Consider the following 23,490-nt stretch of genomic DNA (forward strand, 5'->3'; position numbering starts at 1 on the left):
TTCTTTCTTCACGCTTACAGACATGAGTGAAGTACAACTTTCAGATATTGGCAGCAAGCAAAACTGAAAATACTGCTGCTTTTAACAGCTGTGATCACTGACGTATAAATACAGTCTTTCAACCTGTGTAGGACAGATAGCACTTGAGAGGCGATCTGTCTCAACTGAGAGTGTTCCGGCAGAAAAACATGAGCGATCTGTGCTTTGTAGAGGGAACGGTGGCCGCCCAGCCTGCGCGGGCTACCCGGGGGATCCCGCGCGTGGTGCTGAAGGACAGCTCCGGGCACCCGGGGTACGGCCGGCTCCTCCACTGGGGTCGGGGCGAGGGGCGAGGGTCAGTGCGATACTTCAGTTAGAAAATAGTAGTAATGCGACTCTTTCATCTTCAATATCCGTGTTTGTTTGCAAATTAAACCGTATTTTACTGATTTTGTTAAAATTGCCTATTATGGTAGGAAAGAAATATAATCCTCCTATTGTGTCCCCTGTATAGAAACAATTTTCGTATCTGTAGAGCTAAACATAAGCAAAGAACTTGTAAGGAATACCAATAAGAACTTTGGAACAAACTTAAAATACTTACATTGAAATACAGCTACTATTCAGTTGTTTCATTAATCTTAATGTATCGTGCATGGCACTGAAGTAATAACCAACAGCAAGAGAGAGAAAACTGATTTTTACGCTACATAAAAAAAAAAAAAGAGAGAGAGAGCTGTAGGAGAACAAAATATATTTGGACTATCCTGAAGTTAAATTATGAATGCATGTTATTCTAGTACTTTTGAAAGAGTTCCAAATGAAAATAGATGCACAGACACAACATCAATAGCTAGTGTAACATAAATGATGTTACCATGCCAGTGATTAGAAATAGGATAATTTTTTTGCTTACTTTATTTAAATAATTGCTAAAACTGGTAAAATAAATAGAAATGTGGGTGAAAGATTAATATCATACTCTTAGTTACCCTCCTATAGAGATTTATATTCATTTACTTATCTGTTATGTTGTAACGAGATTTAAATTGACAATATAACTTAATAATTTATCAATTTTAGCCTGCACAAGACATATCTGCATTTAAATAAATGTGTCAATATTCCCAGAAAGACAAGTAAAGAAAAAGAAAAAAAATAGGTATTTTATTGGAAGGGTTAAGTGCAAAACAGTATCTGTAAATTCTTGCAGGTCTTCTGCTTCTCTGTGCTTTATAAATTAGACCCTGAGCATAGTGATTAAAGTAAAAGATGTTGTTAAAGATGAGCTAGGAGCTATGCCTCCAAGTGATAGCCAGTAATGGAATGGAAAAATATTGTTTTCTAAAGGTATTCAATTAAACGGTATAAGAAGGCTGAGTATTAAATGTCTGATATTTTGATAGCGTTTCAATTAATGTCAAGTAATAAACTAGACCAGGGATTAGGTGAACGAGAAGGAAGGTTAATCATTTTCCCTGTTTGCTCAGTTACAACGACTTAGAATACTGAACAACTTGGGCAACTTTCTAGTAAACCAGAGACTTTTATTTTTTCCTAGAAGTACACCAGCAAATAATTCTTAGGAAAGTGAAGTTGGTATTTTATGGTAAAAACAAACACAAATATCTGAATTCCAAACACTTCGCCTTCTTCTTAAGATGAATCTTTTAGTTCCTCTATCTGTCCCAAACAATGAAAATTGAAATGTATATACATCTCTGAAAAAGTGATTTATCTGTTAGTCAGAAAGTATTCTTACCCCTTGAATTAGAAAACTATTAGATCAAAAATTGGATTTTTTAAAAATTATACTATCAACTTCTATTTCTCAGTTGATGGACATCACTGTCCCCTAAACTATTATCAATAACTAATGTGAAATTAGAGTGTTGCAGTTTGATTATTAAGTATTTTTGAAATGTGCAGATGGCATGATAATATGATAGTATTAGTGTTTACTATATCCATAAATACTTGAAATTAGCACAACAAAGTCAATAGTATGATAAGCAGTTATTTCTTTAATTGCAGGGGAGGTTCTGTAATTCATTCATTTTTATTGTAAATTATACATTCTATAAAAGCAGTATTTCAATATACTGTGTGTCAATATGGATAGTGTTAAATGTCAACAGATGCTCCCAACAGAAATATTTTCAATTTCTTCCCTCTCTTCTAGTGAAATATTGTCAAGTTAAATAAGTGACAAAAGACGGGGAAAAAATGCTATATTCAGCTTTGAATAGAAGATACCACAGGCATCACAGAAGTGGTCATTAAAATCCGGTGTGGAAAGGAATTACCCAGGCCTAGTCAACGTATGGTCTAAGCTGCTAGCTTAGATAATGTGTAAATATGAATTTATTGCATTCTATGAACAACAACAAAAACATCACAATTTAGTGTCCTATACAACTTCAAGAGACAGCAGTGTATTCAGCAAGCATCTGCACTGTTTTAGGGGCATCATTTATTTAATATAAATTTAAGACAAGGATATTTATGTTCCTCAAGAAAATTAGACTGTAATAGCTTGATTTCATGACAGAAAAAGTTTTATGTTGTCATGGTATATGTATGGGACTTTGTTTCTTTCTGTAATAATCCCATCTTGCTTGATAACTTTCCACTTACTGTCCAGTTTGAGGAGAGCTAGACATCAACAGGATCTCAAGTTTCTAAGATTTTTTCAAAAAGCAACTTGAGAGGGAAAAGAAACACAACACACAGTGAATGAAAGACCAAGACAGGAACTCTACAGTTATCTACTGATTAGCCATGCATCCTTCACGTAATTCAGTGCCTGTTGCTAGTCTCTCTAGACAGTGTTAAAAAAAAAAATGAAGGAAAGAATTCCATGGCTGGGTAGGGACCTGGAAAATATTTTATGGGAAAAAGGCTTACAGGAAGTTTTGAAGAAAAAGGGATTACTGTGCTACTAAGGTAAGGAAACTAACAAAACAACAACAAAAAGTCTAAGCCTGATTACTATTATTCCTGACTCTGAAGAAACAAGCTGTTAATTACTTACTGTCTTGACTGATAGGATGTGTACTGTGGAATATGTGCTTCTATGGAAACAAACTGGATTGGCAGATATTCATTGCTTATGAATTTACACTGCTTGAGATTAAAGATTCTCTATATCTTTGGAACTGTAGAAGAGTTCTTCTTGTGGTGGCTCCAGAAAGGTCATTTAATTCATGTTTCATGAGCATGCATTTGATAGTGTTATTTTAGTGAAGTGTAACTACCTTGATTGAAAGCTATCTGTTTTAGAGCTGAGAAAACAAACCACAGTGTTAGTATTTTTCAGATGTGTGATGTAGAACATATATGTCTAACCAGAAACTTTAATGTTTTTGTTGCCCTCTTTTCTTTGCTTTAATGAATTTTTTTTTTTTAATGTTTTGTTACTTACATATATTAACTACGTATTTTATATTTGGCCCAAGACAATTCCTTTTCACTCAACATGGCCCGGGCAAGCCAAAAGGCTGTAGACTCCTTTATTTATACTGTAAATTTCACTAATGTTTGATGATAATGAATAGTTTTATATTCAAATGAAGTAGACAAGAGATTCATGAGAGATGTGCCTCTTAAGGAAAGTAGGTTACACCATCAGGAGCTTGTAGGGCAGTAGTTAAGTGTTTGGTTCGTGTCTCACCAATTCTTATATTTTTTGTACCATCTAGTAATGGAAGATAACAGTATTTAAGTCTCCAGATTTTACAGTGTACTGTGCCCCTGGAATGCTGTTTTCAAACAGTATCAGAAATGCTTCTGATTGAAGCACTTCTAAGAACTCTTATGGGTCCAAATCTAGTGGATTTTTTTTTTTTTTTTTTAAAGCAAGTTTAGTACTTTGCAAAAGAATTGTGTGAATGGTTTGAACTACTGATTAAGCAAGACTCGTGAGAAAATTTGGCAGTCAAGATTAAAGACCTTGATGATGTTACTGTCATTTGTGTATCATCATGTGAGTCCTGTAACTCCTTACCAGTTTTCAGGAATAAATCTATTTTTTATTTTGAAAAATTAAAATATTTTAATGTGCTTTTTACTTGATTTTACATTAAAGTGAAAAGAAGTAGTTTGCTTATAGATCTTTTTCCTTAATACTTACATATTTGTGGAAGGTAGTCTTTTTGTGAATCTTTTCTTTCTGAAAGACTGAACAGCACAGTCAAAATTCCTTCCTAAGGAGACCAGATATGTGTATGGGGAGGAGGAGCATGTATCAATTTCTAAATACATATTCTTCCATTTTTGCTATGCAAAACTACAAGCCATTCACTAGCGGTGCAGTGGAATGGGAGAGAAGAAGAGATAATGTATTCTAAGCTCTGTGTGCCTCATGTGGTCCACTAAAATGTGTTGAGTACTGCAAAGCAAAAAAGCACATTGTTCAATGCAAAGGCTCTAGTTGTTTTTCTAAATCAGAAATTAACAAAGGCAGATCTCAAGTCTTTAGAAAGGACTGATTGATGCTTTAGCAGGGTTCAGATCTACCACATCACAGGATGTCAGCTCCTTTCATGCAGAAGCCTTCATTTCTCCCTGGCAAGACTTTCTGTCTTTCTGGAACATGTTCTGGCATAATGAACCCTTCTATTTCTTTGTTTTTTAAGGTGATGGGGGCCATTTTTAAGGATCAGGGCCATTACTTCTGCTGGAAAGATAACCCACTGGGCGGGACAGCAAAACAAAACAAGGAAATTCAACATTTGAATCCAAAATGCAGAATTACTGAAGAAGCAGATCCTACAGCCAGTATGTTGCCAGTAGGTCTACTATTCAGCAATACAAGTTCAAGGAATATTGCACATACTGGACTGATTTAACAACTGCTACTAAACTGAGTCAGGCTGCAGCTCCCACTTCTGTGTCCCTGCAGAGTGATAGCTAATGTAGTACTGTCATGAGAGCTAGGGCATCACCTGGCCGTAGCATAGTGTTAGAACTGTGCGTTAGTATGTCCTGTGCATGTTTTAGACTGTTCACATGAGTATGTTTCAAAATACTTTATCCAGCTTCTGTGTGCAGGACCAGGAAAAAAAATAATCATAGAAACACTCAAATGTAATATGATATCTAAAGAAAAATAAACAAAATTGAATCAGGAATTCTTCTGTCAGTCAATAGAAATTCTGTTGGGTTATTAGCTCTTTAGCTCACCTTTACTTTGCCTTCATGCTGCAATTTTCATGCTTACTGTTAAAAAGTGAGAGAGTGTAAACATACAAAATCCTGCATGTTGTGTTATCTCTTCTTTCCTTGAAGTATGAAATTACATAAGATTTTATCTTCACATCTAGAAAGTCTTAAGCCTTTTGTGCCTATAAGATACACGTATTAACCAACATATATACTCTTGGCCCATTCATTCTCTTTGGCACTAAAATTGTTGCTTTCTGTATTCTGGGGATACAAGCAGGAAGGTTACACATGACTTTTCAGTGTTTCCTGTGTCACTCTGATAAGCTATTGGGAAAGCATTCATTTCCTTTTTTTTTTTTTTTTCTTGAAGCTCAGATTGCAATACTGGAAACATATATCCTGAGGAGTACCCAAATTAACCTTATATTTGTGAATCAAAAAAAAGAAATTACCTAAACTTACAATTAATTTTTTAATTAAAATAAAAAACTTCTGAAAGCACTGCTGCACAAACAAATTAACATGTTTGTTTTTACTTTGTAAATGTAGTACATTTACTCCTAAAATGCAAGGCAGACGGATGGGGACTTCAGGGAGAATCACTAAGAGCACAAGTGTGAGCGGAGAGATGTATAAGCTGGAGCACAATGATGGGAGTCAGTCGGACACGGCTGTCGGCATGGTTGGAACAGGTGGGAAGAAAAGGCGTTCCAGTCTTAGTGCCAAAGTGGTTGCCATAGTGTCTCGAAGGAGCAGAAGCACATCTCAACTTAGCCAAACAGGTGAGTAAGACGCATGCTATTTGGAAGCAGGACTCTCACCAGATGTGGTTTACCGTTCTTTCATCTGTGGCATTTATGTTCCATGTATTTGGGTATAGTCTACTTAGGAGAAAGGCTTTTCCAACTGTGAAAAAATTTCTGATATGTTAATGTTCTTTGATCATTAGGCAACTACAAGAAACCAAATACAAATGCCTTTTAGCTATGCACTGTAACAACTTTCTGTCCTGATCAACAAAAAGTGTTTTCATCTCTTAGAAGCCTTGTTTACAGGTAGGCAAATAAATGCAAAGAGTTATCTGTGGGTATAAGTAGTGCATAATCATTTGACAAGGGGCAACCTTTTATGTATGGAATTTTTTCATAGTGGAAGCTCTGACTGCAAATGAGGGAATTGAAATCTAAGCAAGTGAATATCAATGATGTAAGTTGTATAGCAGTTTGTACCTTTGGTGCCAAAAAATGTGATTTTAAAAGCTATCTTTGATTTGTTAGTCACGAGTAAATCCAATAATTTCTCTTTAAAAATAACACTGGCAAAATAGGGTCAGTGAATTCAGCTAAATTAGGCTAGAGAATGATGCTTCCTTAGGAACATAAGACTTCCAACTCTTCAGTGCTACTTCAGAGATCTTAAAAGCATAATATCTGCATTGCCTGAAGGAAAAAATAGTTCATTCAGAAAGATAAAAAATGGAGAAAAACAAACAAACAAACATGTTTTAAAGTCCCTTTCCTTCTCCTATTGAATTCTGATGAAGACTTTTGCTCTTGTCTTCAGTGTGAGCAGGAGCTGACCCTAAGGGTTCTTTCTTACTGAAAGAAAGTGAAGGGAGAAAAGGAAAGAAAGAAAAAAAAAATCTTCAGCCTAGCATTGAATTTAGAATTTAAATATGCAGCATCTCACCTCTTCTCTTACATAGTCAGGATAATCTAGACTAAGGTAAGTAGTATCTCCGTTTTTCCTTTTTTTTTTCTTTTATGGACAGATGAGCAGTATAAGTGTTACAAAATGTAAAGCTTAGTCAGCTTCAGTGAAAAGATTTCAATATTTTTCTGCAGTACTCATTTAGGAGTTGTAAGCCATAAAGCATATAATCATGCTGTTGAACTAAATAATAGCTCTAGCAGGTATATTTGAAGCCCAGAATGTTAATGCTGTGTTGCTCAAAAGTGCTGTAAGATTATTAGCGCTTGAATCTGAGCCTTGAATACAGATATCTGTATAAGGTAAGCTGTTATTTTAGATGTATTAGTAAAAATTGCATCCAGTTAGATTATAAAAGGTGATAAGGTGTTAAGAGAGGATTCAGATTGTCACTTCACTCCCCTTTTTAGAGAACAAAATATTTTAACTATTTTACAGGGTATTTCTGTAATTTGATCTGGCATTCCTCTCTAACTCCTAAATGTCTTTGAAACAGGAATTGCTGTACTAGAGCGTATCTTTGCAGCATCTTATCCAAAAGTCCAGCAGCAGTCAGGAGCCAGGTTGTATGATTAAGAGGAAGGTACAGGGAGCTGCTAAATTAGGGATGATTTGCCTTGCTTGAACTTCTTAATGGGGTTAAATATTAACTTAAAAACTAAAAAATGACTTTTGAACACTTTTTAACATCATTTAGTTAAAGCTCAGATGTTCCCATTCTCCCCATGTAGTTGCGATAACTCTTCAAATGTTGGTTGATGTAAATAGAAAGTTTGTAAGGAGTGGGGCACCTGACATAATGAAATGCAAGCACCAAACTGTGAACCCCAATTATGTGTTATTCTAGATGGTAAAATTGAGTTGAGAATGAAATTTACTATTCCCTTACAGTGGCTTACATAAACAGTATTATCTCTGGTATAATATGAGCAAATAAAATGTGGTGTGTTTTATTAACCAGAATTTTTTTTAAAATTTTAATTATGTCAGAAATCAGTGAGATTAATCAGTACGTATTTTTGTAAGAATATACGCAGGAAACTTGATAGGTTTTCCAAAGAAAATCCATTATTGGAGAGTAAATATTTATGCATAAATCTGGGACACACTTCCTTCTTTTTGTGTACAAGAGTAGAGGAGGAATCTAAAAATGAGTAATTAATTTAAATATATTGCACCTAACTAAATCTATGTTTCTGCCACTCTCAGTAAAAAAAAAAAAAAAATCTGTTTTGGTGATGCAGCATAAACTAGATCTTTAAAAATGGTTGTGTGATAACTCAAACTAACTGATTAGAAAAAAAATAACAAAAGATTGGGTATTTATTGAAAATCCGAGTTTCCAAATTTCTGGGGAACACGTATATCAAAACTTCCCTTTTAATACTGTCACCAAAGCTAGTAAAATCAACTTCCATCTTGATTTTGCATTTGAAGAAATGGTCAGTAAGGGCTGAAATCCATTTTATTTTATTTTTGTACATAATTCTTGTTTTTAGCATACTGTGTGGGTTTAATCTTATACAAATGTAGAGGTGTGTGTGAAACTGCTACTAGGTAGCATTTATTTCTAAGAGTCAATTTTCTTTTCAAAGAAAAAGGAGGAGTGCTGGTTTGTGTGTGTGAGCCTGTGCATGCATGCGTGAACCTTTTTGCATTTATGGGGCAGATTTACTTGCATTTTAGATTCAGGACCAATAGCAAAATTTTTTGTGCACCCTTATTGGCCACTGCTGTTGGAAAATATTTTTTTCTGAATTTGAGCCTTACTCAAGATTGTCGGTGATAGGATTACATTTCATTCTTAAGTAACTCTGCAAAGAAAAGTACCTTTCAGTTATGCACCTACCTTTCCAGTTATGTTTCAGATTTTGTAATACTCTTTGTTCACTGAAATAAGGAAATCCTTACTTAGTATGATTTGTTTGTTGTGTCTACAAACTGGGTAGATTTTACAATTTAGAGAAGAATGCTTGTAATCTGCAGGCAGAATTTCTGATGACAAACCAGTTTTTCTTATAAATGAAGAGAAAAGAAGGAACCCACACTGAAGACCTGTAAGCATAAAAACAACTCCAGATACGTTTTGTGCAATTTTTTTTTAATTCAACTTGCATAATTTTCTCATAGTTTCCTGGCCAATGAGTAACTTAGGTTGACATTGTTAATACAGCATTTTGATTTGCTGTTCTTCATTTGTTTTGAAATAGAAACTGCAACCTAATGAAGTAGAAGTTTTACTGCAGAATTTATACCACAAATAGAGACTTAATAATGCACTTCTGGGTGGGTGGAAGCAATGGTAGAGGCATCACCTGTGAAAAAAAAGAAAAGATCAATTGCTTGTAAACAGAAATATTCCCATCTGTGCCAAATCTCCTAGTATGTGCAGAGGAATACCTTAGAAAAAGTGAAAAGATCCCTCCCTCCCTTTTGCTTTGTAACCTTGTTAACAGTGTGCTGTCAGAAGCACACTTTTTCTTGTTCTTCTAAAGTCCATAAAGTGTTTTGCAAATGTTCTGCCATCGTATCTTCACCATCTTGCTACCAGTGATTGGGTAGTATCGCATCTCTGTGACGTGTTCACTCTGATACAATTGCCTGCTGGGCTCTCACATTTCTAAGGCAAATGGACAGGTGAGCTGTCTGTGTTTTCATTTTTTTTAATTATGGACTTGAAGGATTTTCATTCTTTAGTCGCCTCTAATGGAGACCAATTTTTCTGTTAAAAGCAATGAGAGTAAGAGTTTAAAGGAATTACAAAATAATTTGGAAGTGTTTACTTAATTAAGATTTACGGAACATGATAGCTAGTACAGGTAGAAAGACTTAAAATGCCAGCTCTAAGATAAGTATGAACGAAACCACCGATGTTGTGAGTGGTAATGGTTTTGAGACATGGTGCTCAACACCACTCGTCTCAGTATTCTGGCTGTTTTTCCACTGTCATTGCTTGCGAAGCATTAGTGATCATACATAAGACACAAGTGAGAGTTTACCTAGGGAATTGTGTATATTCTCCATAACTGCTTTGAAATAGTGGCAGATGAGGAAACTAAGGAGATTGGAAGAATGAAGAGCATGTCCAGTTTCATGTTTCACTGATTGTGCTGTTTTTTTTCTAAATGGAAATACCTTGCCATGTTTATAGTATGAACTGTAATGAAGTATTTCTACCTAAGAACTGGAGTTGTTTGCTGTCCGTCTTTTGTTAGGGAAGTTTAACTTCAGCGAACAGAAATAAAGCCAAGGGCATTGACTTTTTGGATAGAGTTATAGAGTTTCTTGGTTTTGTTGGGTATCAGTGTATCCTCCAGTGATGCAGAACGCGACAGTTCAGTGGAGGTATTTTAACAACACTGGGCTGCCCTTAGCAGCTGGACTGTTAGGAAGCACCACTACACTGTGATAAAAACAAGACTGCCTGGATAGCATGAAAATTAATTAAAAAAAAAAATCTTCCAAGTTCCGAGCTACATAATTTCAGAGTAGATACTGCTAGAAAAAAAATCTGTTTTTAATTTGATAATGCAAGCAGAGATAATAATTTGTTGTAGCTTTATGACACAAAAGGGGATTTCATACATGTCAGTGTAGTAGTTAGTACAGATAAAGCAGATAAAAAATCGAGAATAAAATGTACTGAATGGTGGAGACTTTTAAGAGAAGGGAGGTTGGTTTTTTTCTATCTCAGAAAAGCCATTCCTTCCTTTCATAAAGAAGGGAGCTCAGGAAAATAATATTGATATTTTTTACGAGGTCTTAACAAACTTTACTTCTAGTGGTCTGTGGGTTTTTTTTTTCAAATTATTTTAATATATTGATTGCCAAAAAAAGAAATGACAATGCATTTCTGAGCATGTTTCTTTAACTTTCAGCCTCTGAGTTTATTTTAATATTAGTCATTAAAAAATATACTTAGAAAATTATATTTGATGAGAAAGAATTTTTGGACGTTTGGACTAATTTTATCTAGACTGCAATATATCGTTCTTTTTATAAGAGTGGAACTTGGAGATTAGTAAGGAGTACTGGACATCAGGGAAGATGCTGGTTAAGAGGAAGGCATGAGCTAGTTTTCTTAAAATGCCAGTCAAAGAATGCTGCCTGGTTGAGTTTCTGAGACAAAAAAACACTGTCAGATTTTGTTAATATTTTAAAGAGAGATGATGCGTGCGCTGCTAGAATAAGCTGATGATACTAGTTTGGAAAGCATATCACTTCCAGGTGATAGAGAAGGATTGATGAACTCAAGGACCAGAGTAATGGAACTTGGGTAAAATGTGGTAATGCAGATTGCAAGATCATTCCTTTCAGAATGACTAATGAAGATTTCCAGATCCAGTCTGGGAGGTGTGTCATCTAGGAGGAATGTAGGTGGAAGAGATGGGTATAATAAAAATCACAGAATGAATATACAGTTTATAAAGTCTGGCCAAGTAAAAGGAAAATTCTTTCCTCGGTGTATCAGGGAAGGTTTTTCCTTGAGCAGCTAAGAAAATGCGAAGATAATTGAAAGGGGCACAACTGACAGCTCATCTGGAATACTGGTGACTCAACCTTCAGGAAAATGAATGCTGGATGTTTATGGGAATAGAAACCCTGAAGAATGATTTATTTCCTGATTTGATCAGCCTATAAATATGAAGGTTGAACAGGGATATGATTGTTGTGTAAAAATGCAATGGGAGTAGACATCAAAAAAGCAAAAATGTTTTTGAAGCTAAAGGACAATGCTATGAGGAACTGTGGCATAAGAACAATTGGGTATAAATTAGTAATTAGTAAAGTTTGTCTAGAAATCACAATGAAATTTTTGAGTGTCAAAACAGGAGAAAGTTATCTTAAACCTCTCAAGGAATGTAACATACTAGAGATCAAACAGCCTGTTTCTGTTGTCTAACATAATCTTGTCACCATTTTCGTAGGATTTCCTTTCTGATGCTCTTTTTTTTTTTTTTTTTTTTTTATTGCTGGTTTGTAGTTTGTTTATTTTGTTTATTTGTTTCCTATTTCCTGTTCAGTCAAACAAAATGCTACAAGATCTTAAATTTTTTAACTGTAGATTCAGAAAATTATCTTAGGTATTAGAATTAACAAAAGTCTTACAGTTGTGCAGTTGCCCTACAGGCTTAGTTTATCCTTCTGTAATTCACTTGTTTCTTTGCAGTGTAGAAGAACGTTTCCAAAGTATTTGTTTCCACTGGGTGTTCAACTCTGCAAAAATATGTGGCATTTATGTAGCTTCTTTTCCTACAGATACCTGCATTTTGTTATCATGTCTGCACACTTTGCAGATCTTTAACATTAGACTGCATACCCTTGAGAAACAACCTTCTGCAACTTAGTGGAACTGTTGTGGTCCTTTTTGCACCTCACTCATTCGCCTCATCTTGCTGCTCAACAAGAGTCTACAAGAGTCTTCCCTGTCTGGTTTGTTATTTTGCACAATGCAGTAAATTAGAGTTTGTGTAATCAATGTTCCATGAGAACTACAACTCAGTTACACAAAAAGAAGAATGAAGAGAAATTGACATGAAGAAAGATTTTTTTTTTCAAGCAATCTAAAAAAAAATGTTTGTAGTGCAGCAGCCAGGACAGTAATAGTACCCTACAGACAGTGACAGGATCAGAGCTCTAAACCTTGCAACCAAAGCAAAGAATGCCCCATTGAAAGCAGCAAGAGCTCTTAATGCACCCACCTGTTGCTGCAGGAGGAGGAAAACAAAAAGATGAAAAATAATATTGGAAACAAAGGAAAAGGCCTGATTATTTTTGTAAGAGGAACTCTTTGTTCTGGTAATGATACTTAATTCTTTGAAACTATTGAGTGAATGTAAGCGTGCTCTCTTTTATTTACTGTTGCCGTCTAGCTGAGGAATCCAGTACCGTTAATAGAAACATAATTCAGTTCCAGTAACTCATCTTCCAGGAGATTTCCTAATAAGGGCTAGTATTTTCAAACAAAGTCCAACCGCTCTCTGAGTTGGTGTTACATGTAGTTCATGTAGTTCTTTTCCTTTTTCCTGAAATATAAATTTTGACTTGGACTCCTATTAGGTCACTGGTTGACTCAGGATCAAAAGTATTCTTTTGATTTTCTGTTTATTTGCACTTTGTCTCTACATTTTTGACAGAGATTTACTGCAGTAATTTATCTCCATTAACTGTACTTTGGACCATTTTCAGTATATAGGTAGCATGGGATTTAGAAGTATTTATTCCTTTCCAAAAGTACAGTATTAAAAGTACAATAGCAATGCCGAAGTACTATCAGTAGAAATTTTGAAATCTAGTCAGTGTATTACAGTATTTCTTACAAACCATTCATGGTTTTATTTTTCTCATGTAACTGAAAAATGTTTAATTTGCAAAAACTCTTTAAAAATATTTTAAAACTATTCTTTATTCTTCCCTGCAAACACACAACTGGAATTTTCTCTGCAGTCTTCTTTTACAATCATCTCTAGTGTTTTTCTTGTGGCTTGTAGCTTCAGTGCAGCTTCAGTCAAGGACAAAATAGGGCTTTGCATCTAAATATTGGCAGAACATCTTTCTTTGATTCCAGCACCGGATTTACAATATCAGCATCATATCTCTCAAGCTGCTAGGGGCAAGAAATTAGTTAATTCAGGATGCCTTAGAAAATATATATATATTTATTCTTAATCATTGATTTTGTTTGATGAAAAAATATTAGTGAGTTGAGTTTTTTAATAAAGTGCATTTAGCTGAATGCAAAGTATCATTGGATTCACAGACTTTGTTTTAATCTTTCTAGCACTTTTACAGGAATGTGAATGCGAGCTTTGAGGGATTTTTAGGGGATTTTTTGGCTGCTAATAGAAATGTAAAGCAGTAAACACTAACAAAAAATAAAGCATTAAAAGACGTTTGAAGGGATTTTCAAGGATAATATCACTTGCTGCTTTTACTGCAAAATCTGTGTAGATATCTGTAAGTTCTGCAGTACAGAGGAATCACAGATAATAACCTTAGATACACTGAATTTCAAATCACAAGGAATGAAATATGAACACATAAAGGATTTTTTGGCAGTATTTTTCAATTTTTTTATCAAGTTATTGTATTAGATGAAAATGACTTCTGGTATTAGAACTTATGTCCAGTTTGAAAGGGTACAATATAGTCTGTATATTTCCTTAACTAAGAATTCAGATGAATTAAGATTTACAAGACATTGCCAATATCACATAGAGCAGGTATTGATCCACAAGCCATTTTAGTGTTGCTGTATCTCCCATTTTTTTTTCCTGCTGAAACAAAAATTAGCTGAAAAATTTCAGCTAGAGAACTGTGCAGAGCACACTTGAGGTGCAGTGTTAAAAAGCAACTCCCTCCATTACTATTTGCAGACCATGAAGGAGTTCAAGTGTCTGAGACCCAGGTGACAGCAGCACTGCATGACAGGAAGGGACAGATGATGAACAAAGACAATTTCCTGCCTTGTTCCCACATGTGCATCAGTCGGTGGTAGTGAGTCTGTTAGCCAGGGCTATTGGCCAGTCCATTGTTGACTCAGTTTCCAAGAAGAGAAGGAGCAGCAGTGTAGTATAAACAGTGTGACAAAGGAATTTGAACTCTCTATAATATTTATTGCTACAATCCTCTGCATACTTTAGATGGCATATAAATTAAATTAATGTAAGTAATGACCACGTTGGCAAATCTTTAAATAGAACAAAGAGGAGGAGAAAATGAGCAAATCATACTACTTGCTAGTCCAGAGCTCATTTATGTGCACGTTGCTTTTTGCCAACCCATCTGATACACACAGAGAAGAGAAAGAAAAAAAAAAAGATAAAGGCATCCAATGAAACTGTGATTCTTCAGGAGGAAGCTTGGCTCTTCAGTAGTTTTGGCTGCCCTGCTTGCTGGAGAAAACTTGGTCATCATAGAATTGCTCAGGTTGGAAAAGGTCGTTGAGTCCAACCGCAACCTAACCACACTACCCTAACTAACAGCTAAATCTTGTCCCTGAATACCACATCTAGACAGTTTTTAAACACATCCAGGGATGGTGACTCAACCACCTCCTTGGGGAGCCTATTCCAGTGTTTAACAACCCTTTCTGTAAAAAAGTTTTTCCTGATATCCAACCTAAACTTACCCTGGTGCAATTTAAAACTATTTCCCTTCGTCCTGTCACTGGTGAGAAGAGACCAACCCCGCTCTCACTGTAAGCACCTTTCAGATATTGGAAGAAAGCAATAATGTCTCTCCTTAGCCTCCTTTTCCTCAGACTAAACAGCCCCAGTTCCTTCAGTCTCTCCTCAATAGGGCATATTATCCAAGCCCTTCACAAGCCTTGTTGCTCTTCTTTAGACCTGCTCCAACACCTCAATGTCCTTTCTGTACTGTGGTGCCCAAAACTGAACACAGTATTTGAGGTTAGGCCTCACCAGGGCTGAGTTCAGGGGCAGGATGACTTCCCTCGTCCTGCTCACCACACCATTCCTGATACAAGCCAGGATGCCATTGGCCTTTTTGGCCACTTGGATGCACTGCTCATATTCAGCTGACTGTCCATCAGTACACCAAGATCTCTTTCCATCAGGCAGCTTTCAATCCACTAGTCCTGAAGTCTGAGGGTTGCCTGGGGTTGTTGTGACCAAAATGCATGACCCTACACTTGGCCTTATTGAAAATCATACAGTTAACTTTAGCCCATCAATCCAGTCTATTCAGGTCCCCTCAGACAGATCAACACTCCCTCCCACGTTGGTGTCATCTGCAAAACTTACTGAGGGTACACTCAATTCCCTCATCAAGATTGTTCATAAAGATGTTAAATAGAAGAGGCCCCAGTACCAAGCCCCAGAGGACACCACTCGTGTCCGACCACCAACTGGCTTTAACTCCATTGACCACAACTCTTTGGCCTGACCATCCAGCCAGTGTTTCACCCAGCAGAACGTACGCCCATCCAAACCATGGGCAACCAGCTTCTCCACAAATGTTGTGGGGGACAGTGTCAAAGGCTTTACTGAAGTCCAAGTAGATCACGTAGACTCATCCACTAAGCAGGTTACCTTGTCAAAGAATGAAATCAGGTTTGTCAGACAGGATCTACCATTTGTAAACCCATGCTGACTGGGCCTGATCCCTTGGTTGACCTTTAACTGGTCTATGATGGCTCCCAAGACAATCTGTTCCATTATCTTCCCCAGCACCACAGTGAGACTGATAGGTCTGTAGCTACCAGGATCATCTTTCCAGCCGTTTTTGAAGATGGGCATTACATTTAACCAATCTCCAGTCCACTCGGACATCCCCAGTTAGCCAAGACTGACAAAGAATGATGGAGAGTGGCTTGGCAACCACATCTGCCAACTCCCTCCACACTCTAGCGTGCAATCCATCCGACCCCATGGAATTGTGAGCATTCAGCTTTCGGAGCAGGTCCAAGACCATCTCATTATGCAGGGCCCATTCTGTTCCCCATCACTATCTACTAGTGCAGGGGGCTGTGTTCCCAGTGTTGTAACCCAGGGAGTAACAAGTCTTACTATTAAAGACTGAGGCAAAGAAGGCATTAAGTACCTCAGCCTTATCCTGATCCTTGGTCACCAAGTTGCCCTCGGCATCCAACAAGGGATGGAGACTCTCTTTAGCCCTCTTCTTGCTGTTGATGTATTTATAGAAATATTTATTGTTGTCCTTTACATTAGTGGCCAAGTTCAGTTCTTGACCAGAAAAGATGGGCTTTTCTGATTTTCTTCCTGCACAACTTCACTGCATACCTGTAGTCATCATAAGTAGCTCACCCACTCTTCCATAGACCATAAACTTTCCTTTTGCTCTTGAGTTCCAGCCAAAGGTCTCTGTTCAGCCAGTCTGGCCTCCTTACCCGCCAGCTTGTCTCCTGTGATTTGGGGATAGTCAGCTCCTGGACCTTTAAAATTACTTTCTTAAAGTATTCCCACCTTTCCTGGGCTCCCACACTCTCCAAAGCTACCTCCCAAGTAACCCTCTTACCCATGGTCCTAAAGAGGTTAAAGTCTGCCCTCCAGAAGTCCAAGGTGGCAGTTCTGCTGACTCCCCTCCGTGATTCAACATGGATTGAGAAATCTAGCATCTCATGATCGCTTTGCCCCAGACGGCCTCCGACCTTTACATTCTCTGCTGAAAACAGCAGGTCCAGGATTTTGCTCCCCCTTGTTGGCTCCTTCACCAGCTGTGTCAGGAAGTTATCTCCGGTACACTCTGGAAACCTCAGAGACTGTTCCCTATCTGCTGTATTATAAATCCATCTAAAGACACTGATCATGAGTAGCAATATTTATGCTGGGAAATGACCAATCTCTGTGCAAACGGATGACTTCTATTATAATGTAACACATGATTTCTTTTTAAGGAAAATGACTGAGAATTCAACAGAGGATTATGTTTAAATATGCATTGTAACTTTTACACTGACAGTTTATTATTTTCCTTTGAACACGTACTGGTATTTCAAGTGCTTAAACTAAACTTGCAGTAATTTTTAGGCAATCTTTTTTACTTACCTGCTAAATTTTCTTGGAATTGCTAAGGGGAGACAAATTATGCATACAAAGAAAGACTAGGAAGCTAATTATCTCTCAATCATTGATATGTTGTCAAAGTGCAAATATTTTTAGCGACTGTGGCTTATGTTGACAGTTTCAGCATTGTGAATGTTGTGCTATCTTTTCTTTGATTTGATGCATGCAATTTTAAATAAATGGTGGTCGTATAACTTCATAAGGGGACCAGCACTGTAAGATATTGATGTTTACATCTGTGTTGATTGCTATTACAAGCTTATATGCTTCATATATGAGTTATTTGGTATAAGATACTCTTAATAAGACATGAAATATGCAACAGGGATCTAAATTACTATTTCCCATTTTACAGACCAGGGTATAGTCATCTGCTTAGACTTTGGTGAATAGTGTATGTTGCCTCTCTCTGTACCTTCAGGTTTCTGTTGGAAGATTCATTCTTGAGCATGCAGTTCAGTTTAGTAAGATTTGACAACCTGTTGAGATTTTCAGACCAAATTCTACAAATATTTAACTGCAGTGTCATAAACTTAAGACATTCAAATAACTGAAAGAATAAAATGTTTTTGGTTTTTTTCAGTGATCTGTTATATGTTTACCCTCATAAGTTAACTGAGAATTGCTTTGAAACTATTCACTGTTTACAGAAGTCCTTGATGCTCCCACACAAGTATTCCTATGTAGTTTATTTTATTCACCCATATTTTTTCATATGGGAGGAAAAAAAGAAGAAAAAAAGCTGTTTCTGGTGTGATGCTTTAAAAGAAATCTTGAAATGAAATATCTTTTTATTTTGAAGAAATCTAAATGTCTGGCAACCCCAGTAGAAATTCTGTTAGAAAGTTGGACAACTCAGAGTTGCTCATTCATTTCTTTTGGTTTATAATTTAAGAAAAATACAGGGTATTGTATTACTGACAAAGAAAACGAAGACAGAAGTGTCTATATGAGAAAGTGATGTGCCTCTTCACACTGTTGGTGCAAAGAATAAATCTGCCTTGCTTTCCTTTGAGCTGCATCTTCTCCAGTTACCCCATGGTTTACAGCTCCTGAGCACATTAAGACCATAAACATAATGGGGAGACTACTACTAAGCCTAGAAGAAGCGGTTGTCTTTATGCTCTTACTTTCATGATTTGTGAAGCACAGAAGTTTTGTGGTTAGATAAGACAGGGTGAATGCCCAAAATGGCTCCCCAGCTTTTTTTTTTTTTTTTAATTAGTACTATCAGTGTGAAACAGTATTGAAATGTTATTATGCATAGGCTTTTGTGATTTTGGGGGTAAAAAAAAAAAATTATTTGTAGAGTTTTCTCTGATCTCAGGACAGAACTTCTCAGACTTGAATGTTATCTTAAAATGCAAATAGATTCTCTGTTTACAGAGCAGGTTAAAATACCTGCACATCTCTCCCAGGGAGAAATCTCAGGGCTGCTGTTTTGATTAGTTTTGCTTTCAGATGGTTCTTGATAGCTTTATTTATAGCTCTGCCATTTGATTAGATTTGACGGTGCAAAGTGCGCTCTCTCAGAGCATGGCCAAACTGAAACACTGAATTAAGTATAGATGTGACCTAGAATTTATAGATAACAGTAAATCAGTTTTGCCCATCACTCTCCCTTTGAAAATTATCCCACTATGTTTTTTTTCCTCCTGCCCAAGCGGCTCTTCTGCAGTTCATAGTCAGGACAGGGTAGGAGGATTTCTTTGACTGGATCCATCTGCTTGATACAATAAGGACTGTAAAGTGACTAAAATGTTAATACAGTAAATGTTTGAGGGACATTAAAAAACAAACTCATCAGCAGATACACAATATGGTTCACTCCCTTATTGAAATGTAGTATTTGTTGATAGGAAACGAATGATTAAGCAGTAAAGATTTTGAAAGATTCAGTTGTCTTTAGTTTAGAGGCATTGTCTCTTAAGAACCAAGTTCTACATGCATAGAGGAGCTCAACAGTGCTTCGAGGTGGTTGCTTAAGACAGGTGACATGCAAGACTCAGCTGGTCTGCAAACAAGACTCTTTCCCTCTTCTCAGTAATGGCCTTTCTGAGCCACAACCATATCCAGAGCTGGTGCAGCAGAATTGAGTTGCAATTATATTGCATGTATTTCTCCTTCAATGTGAAAAAATTTATAGCTTTGGCAATAGCCTTATATCACAGCTAGAGGAGAGCTTATTGTGTTTATGTTGGAACAGTCAACCTTGACATATTTGTGCCGTTAGAACTAGATCTATACTTGGCTCTTAACAGATAAACCATTGTCATTGACTGGGGAATTCAGAAAACAGCATGTTGGAAAAAGTGACATGGAAATTTGAGTGGCAAACTACAGTTTTGGTTTAACTGTACTACAGAATTGTAAACAGTTTTGGTTTTTTTTTCATGTGGTGTTCATGTGCTCCATATCTGAGTACAGACCTGTACTTTACAGGAGTTTGTTGAAATCCCCAAATTCCTCTTTTAGCCAAGGTTCAGGTTCTCCCAGTCTGCCACACAGTTGTTTCTTTTCCTAAGTTGGAAAAGAAACATGACTAAAATGCTAGATCTAATAAATTGCCTTACATTTATTTTGGAGCATGTGTTTTTAAACATCTGATCACTTTCCCCAGATAATCAGAAGAGAGACTTTTTCTAATACCCACCTTCAGATTTTAACAGGGTACTGCAGTACCACTTTGGGCAGGAGATGGTGGAGGGGTAGAGGGGGTACTCTAAAGAAGGCTAGAAGTTCTTAGGCAGTCCTTGTCCCAGAAACAAACTTCTGCAAATGCTGGTGACTGAATATTTGATGTCAAACATTGTTTCAGAGACCTAGTATCTGTTGTGGATGGCAGCTACTTTATATGCTTTCCTTGCCGTTCTTTAAATCAAACTAAACAAACAAGCAAAATCAGAACAAGTGCATGTTAATTAGCATGTATCAAATATGCCTTCAGTAGTACTGTCAAGCCATTCACACTGATCTAAGATGGCTTTATCTCTTCCTTTTCTTTGTCCCAACAAGCTTAGTGCTGGCTAGCAGTGCTTTTACAAGGGTATGATGCTGAAGACATAAAATAATGCATAGGGTAGAGTTGCTAATTATTTTGTTTATTTTCTCTGCTGTTTATTTTCTCTACTTCGCATTATGAAAGGTCATGTAGGAAATTTTACCAAATACAGATGACCTGCTGAAGGCTCAATGATGCCTCTGCACTCTGATCTAATTATTTTAAGTACAAAATCCCAGTGTTGCTCATCTTTGTTAAGCTACTTTATCAGTGACACTGAAAATTATCAGGACTTTATTCAGCAGCATTGAAACCATTTTCCAAAGTTCTTTCATTTGTCAAGTTTCATAAGATAGTAAACCTTCTAAAACTGTGTGTTTTATCTTTGTACTAGATTTCAGAACAATTATTCAACCTATGTGACCAAGATAGGGATTGTGTTTTTATGTGTTTTATTGTCTCTGGGGGTAAAATCTGAGGCTGTATCTAGAAAAGCTTGAGCACAGATCTTCCAGACAAATCTAATTTCATCTGCCATTTATCTCATCAAGGAATCCCATGTGTTCATGTCTCCCTGGTCATGCTTTTTCAGTACACCTGTGTACTGTGCAGTATAACCTGTACTTCAGGAGCTGGAGCTCCTGAAGCTCTAGGAGTTGTGTCCTAGAGAGCAGGAACCCTGTTAATGATGACAAGTCAGGCACCATCCTTTGAGGAAGCAAACCAAGATCTGTAAGCACAGAGTGGGATTAATTTGGACAAGCTTAGTTGTCTGCAAAGTAGCTGCTACTTCACTTCAGGCTTTATTTCCAGACAGTGGAGAGAAATGTGCACTTCTGTACATTCTGTGCAATAGCCTAACATGACTCTTTTTCTCTACAGGTTCTCAGGGAGTCTGGAATGGTCTATAAACACATAAAGTTCAGCAAGATGAGTCCTACTTATCTTGATTGCATCCCCCTTTCTTTCTGCTCCTTCTTTCCTTTCATTCAGAGGCCTTAATAGCAATGTCATCTGCTGCCACGGGCTTTGACTCTCCTGTAGCTGAGTCTTCTTAAGGTTTCTTCTTGCCCTGCTTGCACAGAGCAGAGTTGCCTAGATAGAAGAGTTCTTAAGCAATGATCTAGATGCTGAGCTCTGTAATATGAGATACTTCTGTCTTCTTGAGGCTTGGCCTGCAACAAGCAAACAATGCAGCAGTGTCAGACTCAAACTTCATCTTCCTGCATGACAGCGGAGTTCAAATTACACATTGAAGAGTCTGGCACTCTGCTAATGAAATGACCACTTTTTAAAATAGAGTGAGTTTTTTCATTGGTACAAGTGTCTTTTCTCACTAATTTTGTGAGAGACGGAACAATGATCTTACTAAGATGGAGTAAATTCTTTGCCTTGAAAGAGGCTTCCTTCATCTGCTCTGCTGGTGGCTCACAGTCTGTAAGAAGGGCAGGATTTGATGAGAGATGTAACACCAGAGTTTTCTAAGTCTCTGTGTGTCCATTATATGTCTTTTCATCTACTGTTTGCATGATATATTTATAGAAAGGATAGTTTCAGCCTCAGAAAAAAAGTAATACCATTAGAAACCCATAGGAAGGCTTTAAGAAGTTAGAGGAGGCAGATTTTTATCTGATGCGCCTCTTAAATGTCTTTTCTCGTAAGCAAATGTAATCATGAAAACTAGTGCTATGGAATTAATATGAATAATTCCAATCAAACTGAAGATTGAATAGCTCTGTAGATGGAAGCAATATAGTGAATTGTAAATTTGATGCCTTGGTTATGATGAAAAAGTAAATATGTTCACTACTCTTAAAGGCTGGGTAACACTTTTCTGTTTAGTCTTTGAATGCAACAGGAGAGCACTGCAAACTGCACTGTATTATTCATCTAGTTCTGCTATGTGTTTGGTGCAGGGTTAAAGAAGTTATCAGCTTTGCTGGAGGAAGAAGCTTTCCACATGTTATTGCTTTTATTTATACCGTACTTCTTTACTATCATTTTAATATTATGTTTTACATATCATTTCAAATAATCTGTTGCTGAAAGAACACAAATATTTTGGTGACTTAGATTTTAGTTGAAATTGAAGAAGAGAAACAATGAAGCAAATCAAACATCCAGTTGGATCAACAGTTGAACCCAAAAGGAAGGCTGGTGAGGTTATGGTGGCATATAAGATATAGGCTATCTTCTACCCCATCACTACAACGTTGGCAGTATTTATCACAGAAGCAGTGCAGAGTGATAAGCAGGATCATTAGTGTTTTTTAGAACACTGGGCATGAAATGAAGGAGCGAAATTGAGAAATGAACCTTTATGCCCTGCATCAGAGCATATCTTTTTCACTCAGACTGTTCTTCCAATAGGCATCAGTGTGTTACATGTGCAGGTGGCTGCTTTTTATGTATCAGAAGTTATCTTGGATGGTGATATATGCTAATTTTTAAGAAATTAATTGCTCTTGTGAGCTTGATTCTGAAAAATGCTATTGATTTCGGGGCTTAAACATTTGGGAATTTGATAAGACTGTTTTGTAGAATAAATGGGTGGCCTTTCAGTTTGTTTTTTTCTGATTGATGTCCAAAATTTTCTATCCTGTTCAGACATGCATTAGCAAGCAGTACACCAACCATTTTGCAATCTGAACTGGAGCAAGAACTGCCATGGATACTCTGTAAACATGTACAGTTGAATTTAGTTTTGTAGTGCGATTTATTTTATGTGCTCTTCATTTATATTCTGAGTTTTATAGTTTCTCAGACCTCTTAATATCTGTGATGGTTCTTCGCTCTTTGTGGTCTTGGCAGCCATAGACCTCAAAGGATTTTATGAAGGAATGGTAACTGCCATTGTGCCATTTTACTGAGAAGCAAACTCAAGGGCTGGAAGTGACCCTCTGGAGGTCTGCGGGGGAATCGAGCCTTCCTCAAAAATTCTGGCTGTAATTACCGAATTAAAAATATTTGTAACTGTTTAAAGTACACACATGTACATTGTAGGAGATGTAGTAATCTCACTGGAATTATTCTGCATGCCTGGAAGTCAAAGAAGCCAGAGTGCCTGCAGATTGTTCACATTTGTGT

General features: G+C 36.8%; 1 protein-coding gene across 2 annotated transcripts in view; it reads left to right on the forward strand.

Annotated features, from left to right (window-relative positions):
* Positions 1–23,490, forward strand: part of LOC122158129 (regulating synaptic membrane exocytosis protein 1-like) — a 186,026-nt gene that overhangs the window by 138,164 nt on the left and 24,372 nt on the right. For both annotated transcript variants that reach the window (XM_042814569.1, XM_042814550.1), the window contains one exon: positions 5,695–5,927. In XM_042814569.1, the coding sequence (XP_042670503.1) occupies positions 5,695–5,927 (233 nt within the window). The remainder of the gene's footprint in view (positions 1–5,694; positions 5,928–23,490) is intronic.

Source organism: Centrocercus urophasianus, unplaced genomic scaffold (assembly GCF_019232065.1).
Source record: "Centrocercus urophasianus isolate 14NV4802_14NV808 unplaced genomic scaffold, USGS_Curo_1.0 seq_10, whole genome shotgun sequence".
Taxonomy (NCBI): domain Eukaryota; kingdom Metazoa; phylum Chordata; class Aves; order Galliformes; family Phasianidae; genus Centrocercus; species Centrocercus urophasianus.